The sequence below is a fragment of the Diceros bicornis genome, chromosome 31, assembly GCF_020826845.1.
Source record: "Diceros bicornis minor isolate mBicDic1 chromosome 31, mDicBic1.mat.cur, whole genome shotgun sequence".
Classification (NCBI taxonomy): Eukaryota; Metazoa; Chordata; class Mammalia; order Perissodactyla; family Rhinocerotidae; genus Diceros; species Diceros bicornis.
In genome coordinates, this window is record NC_080770.1 from 20,418,079 (window position 1) to 20,434,114 (window position 16,036).

Genomic DNA, 16,036 nt, shown 5'->3' on the forward strand with positions numbered 1-16,036 from the left:
AATTAGCAGGAGCTTCAAAATCATTCAAAGTATTTAATTCAGCAATTACACCTCTCGGAACATTCAGAGAGATACATACATAGAGATACGACTCAATCTTAAAAATAGGATACATCAATATGCTGGAATAATGGTTTGCAAGATAAATCAAGTGGAAAAAAATATACCAAAATGTTGAGAGCAGCTCTCTTTAAGTAGGAGATTACAAGCAAATTTTGCTTTCATTCCTTATATCTTTCAGTACTTTTTAGCTTGTTTTTCTACAATTGATACGTAGATTATTTTTGTAATTAAGTTCAAAATGAATTAATTTTTATACTACATTAAAAATGGTGTTCACCAAAAACATTTAGTCCACATGAAATGCAAACATTATACCATCAAGTGAAAATCAATGTTCATACTTGTATATGGCAAATTATTCCAATTTTGTTTTATTAATTAATATATATGCATAAAATTATTGAGAAGAAATATAAAAAACATAAACAGAAATTATCCATTGGTTTAGGACATATCACTGATAAATGTAGCTTCTTCATTTCTGTCTGCATTTTCTAGTTATTTAAAATGAACCTGTGTGCTTTTATAATCTGGAAAATATATCCATAAAGTACTATCTAAATAAGTCTACCACGTATAACAATTGCCTGCTTTACATGGAACAGTGGGGTAATTCAAATTGTATTGCACACAAATTACCATCTTTACCTGAAATGTCAGAGGACATCCACATTAACTATTATCAGCTGTATCACTCTCATCACAATCACCATGATTTCATGTACAGCACTAACCTCATTGGTTTATTATCCCCTGCATTCTGTCCACAGCATTTGCAGTGCTGAGGAGTTTAACCACTGCAGTGTGAGTTGGAAAGAGAAAGAATATGGAATCGAGGGATTTGCCTTTGTACTACTTAGTGGCTGAGAGACTTGGGGTAATTCATTTAACTTCTCTGTGCCTAAGACTCCAAATGTTATAAATGGAGATCATAGTTTTCTCACTAGTTCAGTTGCAAGGATTAAAATAAATAGTGATATAAAAATGAGAGCCAAATTATAATTGAGTGTCACTTATGACTATTTTTATGCATGTTGATTTATGTTCTATTCTGTCTTTAAAGAAATTCTGAGGTGACTTTCACCCCAAAACGTACACAACGAAAAAATTAAATCACAAATAGAAATAAATAAATAGAATATTTAAAAAAAGACTACAAAGAGATCAACCATTGGATTAAGAGAATTGCCAAGACTAAGTTTAAGTTTGGCTCCTGAAAGCTGCAGTGGTTCTTAGGACTAAAAAATAAAAGGAAGCATACAATTATTTAGACAAAATATGGAGTACTTTTAAAATGATTCTAAAATATATTTTTCAAATAGGATTATAAATCTGGATATCAGCATATTCTGGTTGCTAGGAATGGTTGCTAACAACTCTTTGCTTAACAAAAAGGGAAGTTTCTTATGAATTAAGAAAATGTTCCACAGACTAAATGATGCTGATCCTCAAAAAGAAATTGGAACGAGGGAATCTATTACATTTAGGACCTCTCTCTTACTCATTTCTAGGTGCTAATCACTATCTTATCACAGACACTTAGTCATTTCAAATGAACAGATGGCTAAACTGCAATTTCATGCACAATTTCCCTTAATCCTTTGCTGCATGGCATGGATCACATCCTTGTTCCTTAGACTGTAGATCAATGGGTTCAGCATTGGGCTCAAAAAAGTATAGAAGACTGCAATTATTTTGGACTCCTCTATAGACTTCTCAGATGGGGGCCTTAGGTGCATGCACAAGAGGGTTCCATAAAATATGGAGACTGTTGTCAGGTGGGAACCACAAGTAGAAAAGGCTTTGTACCTGCCTTCAGAAGAACGGATCTTCAAAATGGCGGCAATAATGAAAAGGTAGGACAGGAGAATGATGAAGAGCGAGCTTAAGAGAGTAAAACCAGCAACTACAAACATTGCCATCTTCTTGACATAGGTATCAGAGCAGGCCAACATTATAAGAGGAGGATCAGCACAGTAGAAATGATTGATTTCAAGGGAGCCACAGAAAGATAAGTGAAAAGTCAGCAGTGCCTGAGAGAGTCCATTGAGGAAGCCAAAAGTATAAGGGACCACGACTAGAGAGATACAAATGTTCCTGGACATTCTGGTACTGTAATGTAAAGGGTTATGAATGGCTACATAACGATCCAATGCCATGGAAGCAAGGATATAAAACTCAGTGATCACCAGGGCAATGAAGAGAAGACACTGTGTGAAGCATCCAGCATAGGAGATGGTCTTCTGGTCTAAGAGGAAGTTGCGCAGCATATTTGGAGTAATGTTGGAGGAATAACAAATGTCTATAAAGGAGAGGTGGCTAAGGAAGAAATACATGGGCGTTTGGAGGTGGGAATTGGTCCTGATCAGCGTGATCATGCACAGATTCCCTGCCAGTGTGATTAGGTAGATCACCAGAAACACTCCAAACAGGATCTTCTCCAACACTGGATCGTCTGTGAGTCCCAAGAGAATGAATTCTCTCACTACAGTGTGGTTTTGAGAAGACATTTTCTTATCTCTTGAAAACTGAAAGTGAAGAATTCTGTCTGATCCAGATTCTGCATTTATTCCATTTTTTCCAGTAAATGCATTTCGTCATTTAGTCTTTGATCTATTCATCTATTGGGGAATTACTCTTTTTTCAACAAACACATCACACATTTAAACCTGCCATAATGGAAAACTTCATATTTGGTATTTTTTTTTCAAATTTTGTGGGAAAAAAAGCACAAGAATTGAAATCAGATACAAAAAACAACAGGTCCTTGGCATCACTCAAATGGAAAACTGAGCCAAGTTGGATTTCTAGCATCCCTCCAGATCAGATATCCTATTTTCCAGATGCAAAATCAAAAATAAATATTCAGTACAGCATTTTCACTTGAAATTCATAATTGTTTGGCTTAATTTCCTTCAGAAGGCATTGAATAAGTAAATTTATCTCTTGACATATGGCTTAGAAAGTACAGAATGAAGAATTGCTCTCTGTGCTTTGTAAATTCACCCACTCCTCTATTAACGTACACTACAAAGATTGATTTTTTTTACTGTTCCAGCTTCTGGGTTTATAGCAGTGAGTGAATTCCCCATCCTCGTGGAGCATACGTTGTAGGAAAAGGTACCGATGTTAAACACACAGATAAAGATGGATAACATGTCAGTTAGAAGCAAACAGTATGAAGAAAAATGGGGGCTGGGATGCTTTTAGATGGCCATTCAAAGAAAGACCTTTCTGAGAAGCTAGAATTTGTGCAGTAAATAAGGAATACAAGTATCTGGAGAAGAATGTGAGGTTTTTCTGTCCCCATTTTATGTGCAACTAACACATATGAAAATATTTGTCTAGGGAAATACAGATCATGTTTAAATGTGTCCCTAGCTCCCACCTGGAGCCACTATCTCTCAATTCTTTGTGAAAATAAGATACAGCTGGAAAAATTGTACCTCAGAATTGCACCCTAAGGATACTTTTATCTAGTTTTCATGTATACATCAGAAGAGATTGCATATAATAATTAATTTTTAGAGATGTCATGAAATATTAACATATGAATAGAAAAATCAAGTAAAATTGATAAAAATAATTTTTCAACATTGGTGGTATATTAATCTTCACAGAAAAGAACAAGCATATTTTTAGTGAACAAATGTATAAAATGACCTACCTGTAAAAGCTGACTTCCATATTTTGTAAAAATGATGGGAGAAGACTTATAATGTATTTCTTGGTTACATTCCCTAGGGTATTTTAAAAACAATTCTAAAACATCCAATTAAAATAGTCTTTTTTCCTCAAGAGTATAACTTTATTTTGGTGCTTTGAGACCCTAGATTCTCCTTTGAGGCCAAAATTTCTACCTTACATCTGTGTACGCTGCTTGGTACCAAGTGCGTGAGATCTTTGGTACAGATAGAGAAATTAGTCATCATCTTTAATAATATGGAAAGAGGGAAACATGGGTAGATAAGTTTTGTATTTTTGGTATAGTAAAGATGAGAGGATTCTCAACAGAAGTCTTCAATGTTTCTCTATAATCACTGAGGTTAGGTCATCTAATGAGAGTGAGGAGAAGGACGATGAAGTCAATGAAAGATTTGAGGAGCAGAAAGAGTGTGGAGGGCAAAAGGGTGACATAATCAATGGAAGGAAGTAGAAGCGCTGGTCAGGGGTGAGGACACTTTGGAGTGTGGACATTATGGATTTATACTGGAACAATCTGCCCCATTGAGTTAATTTCATCAACATGCTAGGAAGCAAAAATGAGTCTGAGAGCCAGGATCATTCATGAAATTGATGATTCTTAAAACTGGTGGTTTAGGAGGAGGGTTGAAATTAGAATAAAGAATATTTGAACATTGTTTGGTGCTGCATTTGTTAGAGAATAAAGAAATATAGAGATATTTTCACTAGTCTGTCCAGTGCACTAATAGTTCCAAGTCAATACAATCAAAGAAATCAAAGTGTAGTCTGACCAAGAGAAGCATCTCTGATTTTGTTAGTTCTCCAAATGATGCGTTACACTGTAAGAAATCAGTCATGAGATAAAGCTGTATATCAATGTCAAAATGTAGACAATTATCAACTCACCACATTTGAGAAGATTTGAGCATTACAATATTTTTTTTCAAATTGAAGTGAAAAGATTTCTCTATTTCAATTTTTATCTCAATTTGCTCCTGATTTCCTGCACAAATAAAATAATAAAATTTAAAGAATAAAATCTACTGCTAAATATTCCCTTGAAATAAAAGTTTCTTGTAAGATTGTAGAGCTAATCTTAGGATTGCAGAACCCTCATTTCCTGAGGCCTTAATGTGGAGATTTCTTGTTTTACATAAAAATAGTGGAAGATTTGACCTTTCTTTAAACAGAATGTCAGTTTTTAGTTTGAAGAAAATTTGTCCTAAAGTGATTCTGCATGTATGCATTTAAGTATTTTCTAATATACTTTAATATATAATAACATTGTAATAATCATAAGATTTACAAAAACTGTTCTTCAACAAGAAACAGGACTAGCTCTGTAGTAACTGAATGGGCAGGCAAAACGTAGTGAATTAGCATTTTTAGACTTGGAAGGGCAAGTACCCATACTTTTCAATATGGGATCACTTGATCAGAAGTCCGTACATAAGAAGTTGATGTTCATTTATTTGTACAGTAATGAATAAGATTAGAGGATCCAGACTTCACCTAAGTGTATAATACCAACTCAAAGAAGACTTTTACACATTCTTGTTTTACTTTCCTAGAAAGCCTTCAGAAGACTATGTAAATTATACTTGATGACATGAATTCCTTAGTTAATATCATTGTGCTTCAATTGCAATTACCAGTTGACGTGTGTCTGCTAAAAGGACACCTAGTGACTTAGCTACACAAATGTCACAATAGTCAGATAGTTGGAAACATCCTTCTGACACTGTAAGTTTCTTACTCGTACTGTTTTTGTGTGTGAGGAAGATCAGGCCTGAGCTAACATCCATGCCAATCCTCCTCTTTTTGCTGAGGAAGATTGGCCGTGGGCTAACATCTGTGCCCATGTTCCTCTACTATATATGGATCGCTGCCACAGCATGGCTTGACAAGCAGTGTGTTGGTGTGCGCCTGGGATCCAAACCTGCGAACCCTGGGCTGCCAAAGCGGAGCATGCGCACTTAACTGCTGCCCCACTCAGCCAGCCCGTTTTACTCGTATTTTTGTGATTATTCAATTGGCTATCTTTTTAAAGTTATAGTAGATTCAACATTGTACTGGAAATTCTAATCTATGTAATAAAATTATACAGATTGGCAAAAAAATAAAATTGTGTTATTTACAGATCACATGATAGTTTACATAGAATCTCCTCTTAAAATACAAAAAGAAATGTTAACTAGACTTATTGCGGTGATCATTTCTCAATAGATACTGATATTGAATCATTAAGTTGTACACCTGAAAATAAACTAAAATATAGATGCAAAAGAAAAGTTAAGAATATATTTCAGAAGGTGACATGATTAAAAGATCAATACACATAAATCATTTATATTATTATGTAAAAAACAACCACAACTGGCAAATAAAATATTTAAAATACCACTTATAATAACATCAAAAGCATAAACTACTTAGAAATAAATATAATAAAAACTGTGCAAGAGATACACACTGAAAATCACAAAACACTGCAGAGAGAAATTAAAGACCTAAATAATGGAGAGATATATCTCACTTGTAGATTGGAATGTTCTGTTGATGCAAATAATCCATAATTAATCTATAAGTAAAAATTGAGATGAGTTCATTATGAGCCAGACCTAAGGACCATCTAGCCCGGGAGAGTGCCTTCATGAAGGAAGGTAGAACTCCAAAGAAGTGAGGTGTACAGAGTGGTTATATACCGTCTTGGAACAAAGAGCATACTTCACATATGACAGGAATATCTCTTTCACAGTAGTCATGAGATTTCTTTGCTGGCACAGCAGGTCAGTGGTCATAAGGTGAACTCAGCAGATCCATAATTAATTCTTAGTTTCTGGGAGGAGATTCTTATCTTTAAAGAAAAACCAATATGGGGGGAAATTACATCCTTGTCTTTAAGGGCATCATTCTTGCCTTTGGGACATTGTAAATGTTTAAATCGGATGTATAATACATGCCCAACAGGCCACATCAGTCCTTTTTAGAAAAACAAGGCCAGGCCTAATTAGTTTTAAACCAAATGGTTGCCTCGTATACTCTAATATATCCCATTGCTTTTTATTTAGTTATCAATTCAATACTAAGTTGTCAATTCTTTCTAAATTGATCAATAGTTTTAATGCCAGTCCCGTCAACATTTTAGCAAGCTTATTTTTTCAAAAATCAATAAACTGATTATAGAATATATACACATATAAAAAAGACTTAGATTAGCCAACATCATTTTGAGAGAAAAGAAAAATTATTGAATGATCTACACTACCTAATTTCAAGAGTTAATAAGAATTTATAGTACTCAAAACAATGTGTGGATCTAAGGATAACAAATAGATTAATGGCACAAAATAAAGAATCCAGAAATATATCCACTCAGGTATAGTCAGTGGATTTTTGAACAAAGGTACAAAGGTATTTCAATGGGGAATGTTGATGGAACAATTGAATATCTGTATAGCAAAATTTAACTTTAATTCCTACATCGCATCATACTCCAATACTCCAATATTAATTTGATGTGGATCATGGAACTAAATGTAAATACTAAATTTACAAGTCCTCTAGGGAAAAGAAAATAGAAGACTGTCTTCATGATCTTGAGGTAACCAAAGATTTCTTAGGAAGGACAAAAAGGCATTAATTATGAAACAATAAATACATATTTTTTGTGTCATCATGTTTCAAAATGTGCACTCTTCAAAAATAGTGTTAAGATAATGAAAAGGCAAGCCACAGACTAGGAAAAACATTCCCATTAAGTAAATCTGACAAGAACTGGTATTCAGAATACATAAAGATCCTCCACAATTCACTGATTTAGCCGCCAATTAAATTTTAAAAAATCAAAGATGTGAACAGACACTTCACAAAAGAGGATATAAGAATATCCAATAATTACATGAAAAGAACTTCAGTACCTATAATTGTCAAGGAAATGCATATTTTAACTAAAATGGGATACTACTTCACAATCTCATCAATGGTAAGAATTAAAATGATTGACAGTGATAGTATGAGGCAACTGGATCCCTCATAATACACTACTTGATGGAATGTAAAATAATTCAACTACTTTGAAAACTGGCATTCTTTTTCTTAAAAAGTTACAATTTCTTAAAAATTTATGACCCAATAATTCCACTTTCAAGTATTTAACCTAGAGAAAAGAGGACAGATATCCACAAAGAAACTCAAATGTATATTAGCAGATTCATAGATAAACAAACTTTGATACATGCATATAACGGACTACTATGTAGAAATAAAAATGAACAACCTACTCACACACCTTAAATGAATCTCAAAAACATTATATGGAGATGGGACCCAACTTGCTGAATGGTAGAGTGATTGATACCAAACCTCTTAATCTCAAACTCCTGTGCCCGATGCACAGCAAGACAAACACAGAGACATTGGTACTTGGAGAAGGAAAAAGATCTATTCACATTGGCCAAAACAAGAAGGCAGGAGCCTGTGTTCACTCAAATCCGCCTCTCCAAGAACAGAAAGGAGGTTTTTCTAGAGCTAAGGGGCTCAGCAGGAGAAGCTCCAGAGAAACAAGGGGGTCACTCCCTCTAAGCCCCTGGGCAGTCTAACTTCTGGGCTTCAATGGCTGCTGAGGGCGCCCATCCAGCTATCTAGTGATCTCAACATTCCCGAAGGCATTCTATTTCTTCTGCAAAACCAGCTCACAAATCCTCAAGACCCCTGAGTCACCCCTCAAGTTAAACAGGAAAACAGCAAATTGGTTTACTATCTACAGTAACCCTCAGACACTGGGCTTCATGGTGACCTCTCAAAACCCGCTCCTCCATGAAAGCAAGGAGAACACAGGCAAAAGTTATCTAAAACAACTTTTTCAGAATGCTGGAAATCAACCAAGGGCTGGCAGAATCTTAGAAGTATTTAGTCTGGAAAAGTGACAGAATCTTGCTAAAACAAGTGAGCTTCTTGGCAGTTTTTACTTGTCCTATTCCCACGCCCTCTCCCCAGCTGTATAGTAGCATTGAAAACTGGAATTGTGATCACGTGGTTTTGCACATTTGTCAAACTGCACACTTAAAATTTGTACATTTTATTGTGAGTAAATTTGTCTCCATAAATTATGATTTAAAGATAAATTTTGCTTTCCTCAGAGTCAAGCAGATCACATTACTCACTGGTTGTTTAATACTGAGGTACTGATTAAAAAACACAACACAGCACAATGTTATAAGGGCTCTTTCATACTAGAGATTAATGCAAACTGAAGGCTTAAACATTGAAAGCTAAAGTTTTCCTCAAACCCGTTCTTCACTAGAACTTTTTTTTAACAAGTACATCAAAAATGGAATCCAGAAAGCTATATGGTTTATCTTTTATCTCTTCTCTTTTCTTTGTTCCCAGTGTCACTGAAGCCTGGGGTGTGGTGGGGGGAGGTGGAAAGAAGAAGAAGAAGGGGAGAAGGAGGAGGAATAGGAGGAAGAGAAGGGGGAGGGGGAAGAGAGGTAGTCAGATGGAGAGTTTTAAACAGTGAACAGGGGTTGTCAAGGCAACTATTCATGGGCCTTCTCCGTGGAGACAGGGCCGCAAAGAGTGTTCACCCAGGTTGATGGGACCAATGAATTTCTAAATCTATCCATCACACACATTGCACAGTCTTTGAGAATTAGGTACACTGAAACATCAGTATAATAAGTAAAGATGATATTTCTATGTTGGTTAGGCAGTCTGACATAAGCAGAAAGAAGAAAACACATGAAACTCAAATCTAGGCACTATAGAAAAACCAAAGGACCAACAGCTGCATTTTCCAAGTTTTAGCCTAAAAGTCATGTCTTCTGTAATGCCTTATGGCTTGATTTTTTCCTGATCCTCTGTTCCATAAAGAGGGTCTAGTGGTTAGTTTAGTCCAAAAGTTTATGTGTAACAATTACAAACATACTAAGAAGCTTTTGACTCCTGGGTTTTGTTTTTAAATATATGAGAAGACCTTATCTTTCTGGTTATTTTGAATAATAGTAATAAATGCAAAAAAAATTGTATTCTATTTTAATTTTGATAAAATAACCCTTATTTCATTGCTCACAAATGATTATAATTCTATTTTCTAAATGAGGCCCTCCTAGAAGCAAGGTAGCTTCTGGAGATCACACAGAAAGTTAGTGACAAAGTTAAATCTAAAACTCTGATCTTGGGGCTGGCCCAGTGGCATAGCAGTTAAGGTCATACACTCTGCTGCGGCGGCCCGGGGTTCGCAGGTTCGGATCCCGGGAGCGGACATACGCACTGTTTGTCAAGCCATGCTGTGGCAGTGTCCCATATAAAGTGGAGGAAGATGGGCATGGATGTTAGCCCAGGGCCAGTCTTCCTCAGCAAAAAGAGGGGGAGTGGCATCGTATGTTAGCTCAGGGCTAATCTTCCTCAAAAAAAATAATAATAATAAAAATTAAAAAAATAAATAAATAAAACTCTGCTCTCTGACTTCATATCCAGTGATCTTCCTAGCCCAATATTTTCTTAACTTTATGTGGACAAGATCAATGGTCCTTTGTCAATGTGGTTGATGGTCCTTATGCACCTGGGCTTCCCACGTAGCTACTTACATATTTGCCGGAGTATTCGTTGGATCTCAATTTTACAAAACAAAATGAAGTAAAAATTATAAGCATTAACTTCCTCAGCCCCATTCTCAATTCCCCCTTTCTGCTCCTTCCCACTCCTCCCTGGCACAGTCTTCCCCAACAGAGAGTCCACAGACCCAGAACCTCCTAAGAGCCTGTAGAAGCACCTCTTCAGGGGCAAAATCTGTGGCACAGAGTCTCAGGTTTACAACCAGGAAAATGAAGATATGGGGCAGGAGTAGTTAATGCATCTTTTACTCCAGCAAATAGTAAATTAAATATTTGAAGTCTATACATTGGCAAGGCAATGCTTAAAACACTGTTATTGACTGGTAATGGATAATAAATAGTTTGAAAGAGGCTTATTCCAAAATCCTAGCCTCAATTAAAAATAAATAAGAGGAGAGTTACTCTCCTTGAAAAAGATATAAGTGGACATTCTGAAGAGAATTCCAAGGTCCTTTTTCAGTAGATGTTTTTAAAAGTACACTCATTACAGAAAAATTGAACAATACAGAAACATAGAGAGAAATTTTTTTACAGCCATCTGTGGTCTCACTACACAAATATAACTGCTACTAAGTTAGATGACTTATTTTTTTTCCTTTTTTTTTTTACTCTTTCTTCCCTGTGTAGTACTTTTAAACACATATATAACATTTTATTTTTATTTCTTAATAAGAGGAAAAAATAATATTTTCATGATTTTACAGAAATTTGTTTGAGATTGGGAATAGCTGAAAAATATTTCCTTATAAAGGACATAATGTGACAAGTCACTAGCCTTAAATGTTTGTTGGAGGGAAATTATTGTTTCAATAGCTCATCATTCCATCTGCAGCTAGGGCCACCTGGCCTCTACAACTTTTACTTTCAATGATGAATGTCATAAGAAGCCATTTTCAGAACATTTTGAAGTTCTCTGTTTTTTTTTTTAAGGTACAGACCTGGATACTTCTTTGAGGTGAAACATGTTCCCTTATTCTACACAAATCCTGACAGTCACCTTTTTAAAAAATCATAGTAAAGTAAACTAAACATAAAATTTCCCTTTTAACTATTTTTAAGTATATAATTCAGTGACATTAAGTACATTCACATTCACCCAACCATCACCACCATTCATCTCCAGAATTATTTTTACATCATTCCAAATCGAAACTCTGTACCCATCAAATCATAACTCCACGTTACCTCCTCTCGCCAGCCCCTAGTAACCACTATTCTACTTTCTATCTCTATAAATTTTACTACTCTTAGTATCTCTTATAAGTGGAATCATGTAATATTTCTCCTTTTGTATCTGCCTTATTTCACTAAGCATAATATATTTAAGGTTCATCCTGGTTGTAACGTGTCAGAATTTCATCCCTTTTTAAGGCTGAATAACATTCCAATATATAGATATATCACATTTGATAATCCATTCATCCCTCAGTGGACATTTGGGTGGTTTCCAACTTTGGCTATGGCAAATAGTGCTGCTATAAATGTCAGTTTTTTAGACATACAAAGACAAAGTAAAGATTTTATGTTGAGATAAAGATGAATATGGTAATATAACATATTGGACAGTTTATTGTCATTCATTCAACAAATATTACTAAGCACCTACTCTGTAGCAGACATTCTTCTAGTGGAACAGTGGTGAACAAAAAGAGCTTTGCAATCAGAGTGCAAAGTATATATGTGCCAAGAAATATGGGGACAAAGGTGGGGCAGCTGGCCACTCTGGTCTGGTAGGCTCTGACCACGGGCAGCCTCCCGAGGCACTCTTCAGAAAGCAGCCCATGCAGAGAAGGTCTGAGGGCAGGCCCCACGGACCCCACAGAGAATAACCCCAACATCCACTGCTCTGCTCTCTGCTTCACCACAACCTGCTGGTTTGGCCTGTGGTAGCACAACTACTTCAACAGCCTCATTGTGGATAAGGAGTCATGATGCTGCAGGATGGCACATGCTCCAGGTGTCCGTGGAGATGCAGTCAAGCAAGAATTGATAGAGAGGTGGGCCTGGCAACATCTCCTGGAAAAAGCAGCTCCACGCAGGCTCCCAAATCTGTCTTCATATTTACCCTATATGTCTGTACCTTTCTGCTAATTGTTATTTTACTGATGGGTAGGCTGGAACATGACTATCCAACAATACATGAACATTCAGAAAATTCGAGATTTATCTGATTTTGAAATATGTAACGTAAACATTCAACTGGATTTGAATTCTATTTTCATTTTAACAAGAAATTTCAATATCGCCATTTGTCAAAAAATAGCTTTAATATGATTTCTTTAAATTTAATTTCAACTCCTTTAAATATGTAAATGCTGTAAAAATTAATTTTCAGATTATTATTAAAAATTATTTGTTAGAAGTTGTTCATAATAATTTCAGCCAAAAACCTGAGGTAAAACTGTTATGCTCATGGAAGCAAATTCAAGTTCCCCCCGCAAAAATTTGGAAAAAAATTCCTTGTAATTTTTATATAAATTCAAAGCATCTTACCTACTATTTTGTATTTTGTTTATTGTTATAATATGATACTTAAAAAAATAATGAAACGTCTATGTCTTGAGAGCTTGGCTTTGTGACCTTTCTGATCTCTGCCATCAAGAGGATGCACGTACATCTCGGTGGCCAGTTGAATATACTGGGTTTCCAGGAAGCACTCTCTTTGTCTGGCTGTGTCAGCTCTCAGGGGAGTTTGTCATAAGGGGTCCCAATTTCTTTCATTAGGGGTCTTTGTTGTTTCACCCTCCATTGCTTATTAGTGCACTCTGCCTGTGCAATACAGGCCTTTGCTTTCTTAGACTATTGTTGGCAGTGAACTTTCTGGATCTTATGAGGACTGCTTCTTTTGCACTCTCTTTTGGAGACAGCTCTTATGTCCATGGTTAAGCTGTAAAAGACCTGTTGGTTTGAGTCACTCTTAAGATCCTACTCGTCAATGTGGTCAGATGATGGATCATTTAAATTAGAAAAAATTCTAAATTGTAAAAAAAAAAATTTGAGAGTTCTTACCATAATTGTTTTATTGATACCTATAAAAAGACTAAATTAATAAAGAAATACAAAAATAAAATAATGACTAACCTTAAGACTCTAACTCAGGTTACAATTAAATTGAGAAAATGTAAAAATGTGTTGATAAGATTATGAAGGTTGGAATGCTTAAGCTAATTTTATATGAAGAGGTTGCATCAACTTTGCCTGAATGCATTTTGAAGATGGACATTATGTCTGGCTGGGAATGCTTCCCATATCCAAAATTATAAGACCAAGACCTATTGATAAAGTCCTAAAGATAGCTATGACTAGAGGTATAAGAGTTGATGGAAATCAGATAAAACTTTGTAGGTAAATTGATATATTTTTAGACTTTATGTGAAGTGACTGCATCTGTTTATGCCTGATTGTATTATAGATTGTATTGTGGTGATAGACATAGTGTATCACTGGCAAATGTTTCCCCTGCCTGATTATAAGACAGCATATAAATCTGCACTTTAGACGATGTTAATTCAACATACTAAAAGGAAGTCAATAGAGTTGTCTGAGCCCCCACATGATATGAAATAAAAACTAGAGGCTAATATCAGGTGATAAAAAAAAAGATAATAAACCCCCAACCCCCAGGGCAAATTGGTCTAGGGTTAAATTGCACACTTAGAGGGCCTTTGTTAAACGATTTGTGCAGACTTTTCAAGGTGTGATACATTATCCTAAAGTTTTAAAATAATAGCTATGGAGTCTTTGTGTATGTGCATCTATATGTGTGTTATATACGTGTGATATTTTGCCCTGGATGGTACGCCCAAAATTAAGACCTCTATTTCATTGGCTTAAAGCAATTCTCAAAAAAGACACCTACTTCTGGGTCTCTATTTTTCTTGTATTTGTTGCATGTTGAATCACAGTTGCATATAATGAAATACTGGATTTTCCCTGTTTTTAGATTTATATGTGTTGGAAATTTGATTCATGAAAATTGAGATGCCATTGCGGTATCATGCTGTCAGGAGAACGACTGTTTCCAGCATCACACGTCTCACAATAAGCCAGTGTGTTGGGATTTGTCTATTTGCCTGATCGAGCATGTTGCACTCTTCAAATCCTCTTTATCATTACTTACTTTTACCCCACAGATTTATCAGTTTCTGAGAGCAATGTGTTAAACAATAATAGAGTATCTTATCTTAGTATTTATATCTTCCCTAAAAATGAGTTATTTTTTAGCTAAATCTTCTCTCCTCTATTCTTCCATGTGGTAATCATCTGGAATTTTGGTTCGAATGTGTTTTTAATGTCTTGTTTTAAAACTAATACTAAATTAGACAGACTGTTTTTTCCTTTCGTCGTGACTCCTGTTATGTTTTCCTGGGTTCACATTTCTTCTTCCTGATGCACATTCTTTACGGCTTCTTTCACTGCAGGCCTGTGGGAGGTCAACTTTGAGACTGTTTGTAGGTCAGATAACATCTTTCTTTCTTTGACACATAGTGTGAATAGGTGTTTAATTTAGCTTTGGAGTAATTTTTTTTCTTCTTTGTCAAGTTATTTAATATTTCTGAGCCTCCATATCTTTAGCTTAAAATGGGAGTAAAACTCTAAAAATGGTGACTGTAACTGAGATAATACACGCAGAGCTTGCCAGTCATGTTGCTTAGCAGAAATTAAATAGTCAATAATGGTAACTATTATTAATCATTATCATGATGTTGTTATAATAATGTAATATATCATAATAATATATTAATGTATAATAATTATACATTAATTTATAATTATAATGTACAGTGTATAATGTATAATGTATGCAATGTATAATAATAGTATATTATTATTATTAATCATTAGAATCTTCAGAGTGTGCATTCTCAGAGAATCACAGCTTAAGATTAAGAATGTGAAGCTCACACACAAAAAGTCTGAGAGAGTGGCATGACTGTGACTTTAATTCTCAGCCCTTGGGTATCTTCAGCTGTGGTCATCTGCACAGTGTGTACAGATAATGCAATCTGTTCCCACAGAGCCACGGCAGAACAGCGCAGCCTGCCTCATGCCTGGGATGCTCTGGGCTGCTTGTTGGGGTGCCAATGCTGTGAGGCTAGTTGGACTCTGTATAGAGAAAGATGAAAAAAGACTCTTTCTTTTCCCTCAGATTTCCCCCTGCCTGAGTTTTATTCACTTTTACATCCAGAGCAGATACTCTCTTCCCAGAGCCTTGGTGTTACTCTGGGATTCAGGGTCTCCAGACACCTAGTCATTTCAGCTCCCAAGGTCCAAGGTGACTGCAGAGTCATGTCTCACACACTCCTCTCATCTTGGCCTGTTTCCCATCATGGAGGACCCATGAGTGGGGAGAGGAGACATTGAGGGAGATTGATCTGGAAGTCCTGGTGAATCTGAGCTTCAGAGAATGAAGCAGAAAAGGGGAACCTGAGACTGCCAGTGCTTCAGTGGGGGAGGAATATGGAGGAACCGACAGGGGTGTGATGGCTGCACAGAGTCAAGGGGAGGGATGTTCCAAAGTTTCCTAAGAAGGGAAAACTTGCACTGAAGTGGGGATTCGATTTTACATGATGGCAATGTCTGTGCTGGTTTCACCAATTCTGGTGTCCCTGAGGGATGAACTGGTGTGACACCACAGGACAGAAGTTGCAGTCACTTTCAGGACTTAAGGA

The 16,036-nt window shown here is 35.9% G+C and overlaps 1 protein-coding gene across 1 annotated transcript; it reads right to left on the minus strand.

Moving 5' to 3' along the window:
• Positions 1 to 1,631: 1,631 nt before the first annotated feature.
• LOC131395108 (olfactory receptor 5M10-like) lies at positions 1,632 to 2,573 on the minus strand. Its single transcript, XM_058526904.1, has one exon. It carries the CDS (start codon positions 2,571 to 2,573, stop codon positions 1,641 to 1,643), a length of 933 nt encoding a protein of 310 aa, XP_058382887.1. The 3' UTR covers positions 1,632 to 1,640.
• Between the last annotated feature and the right edge of the window lie 13,463 nt (positions 2,574 to 16,036).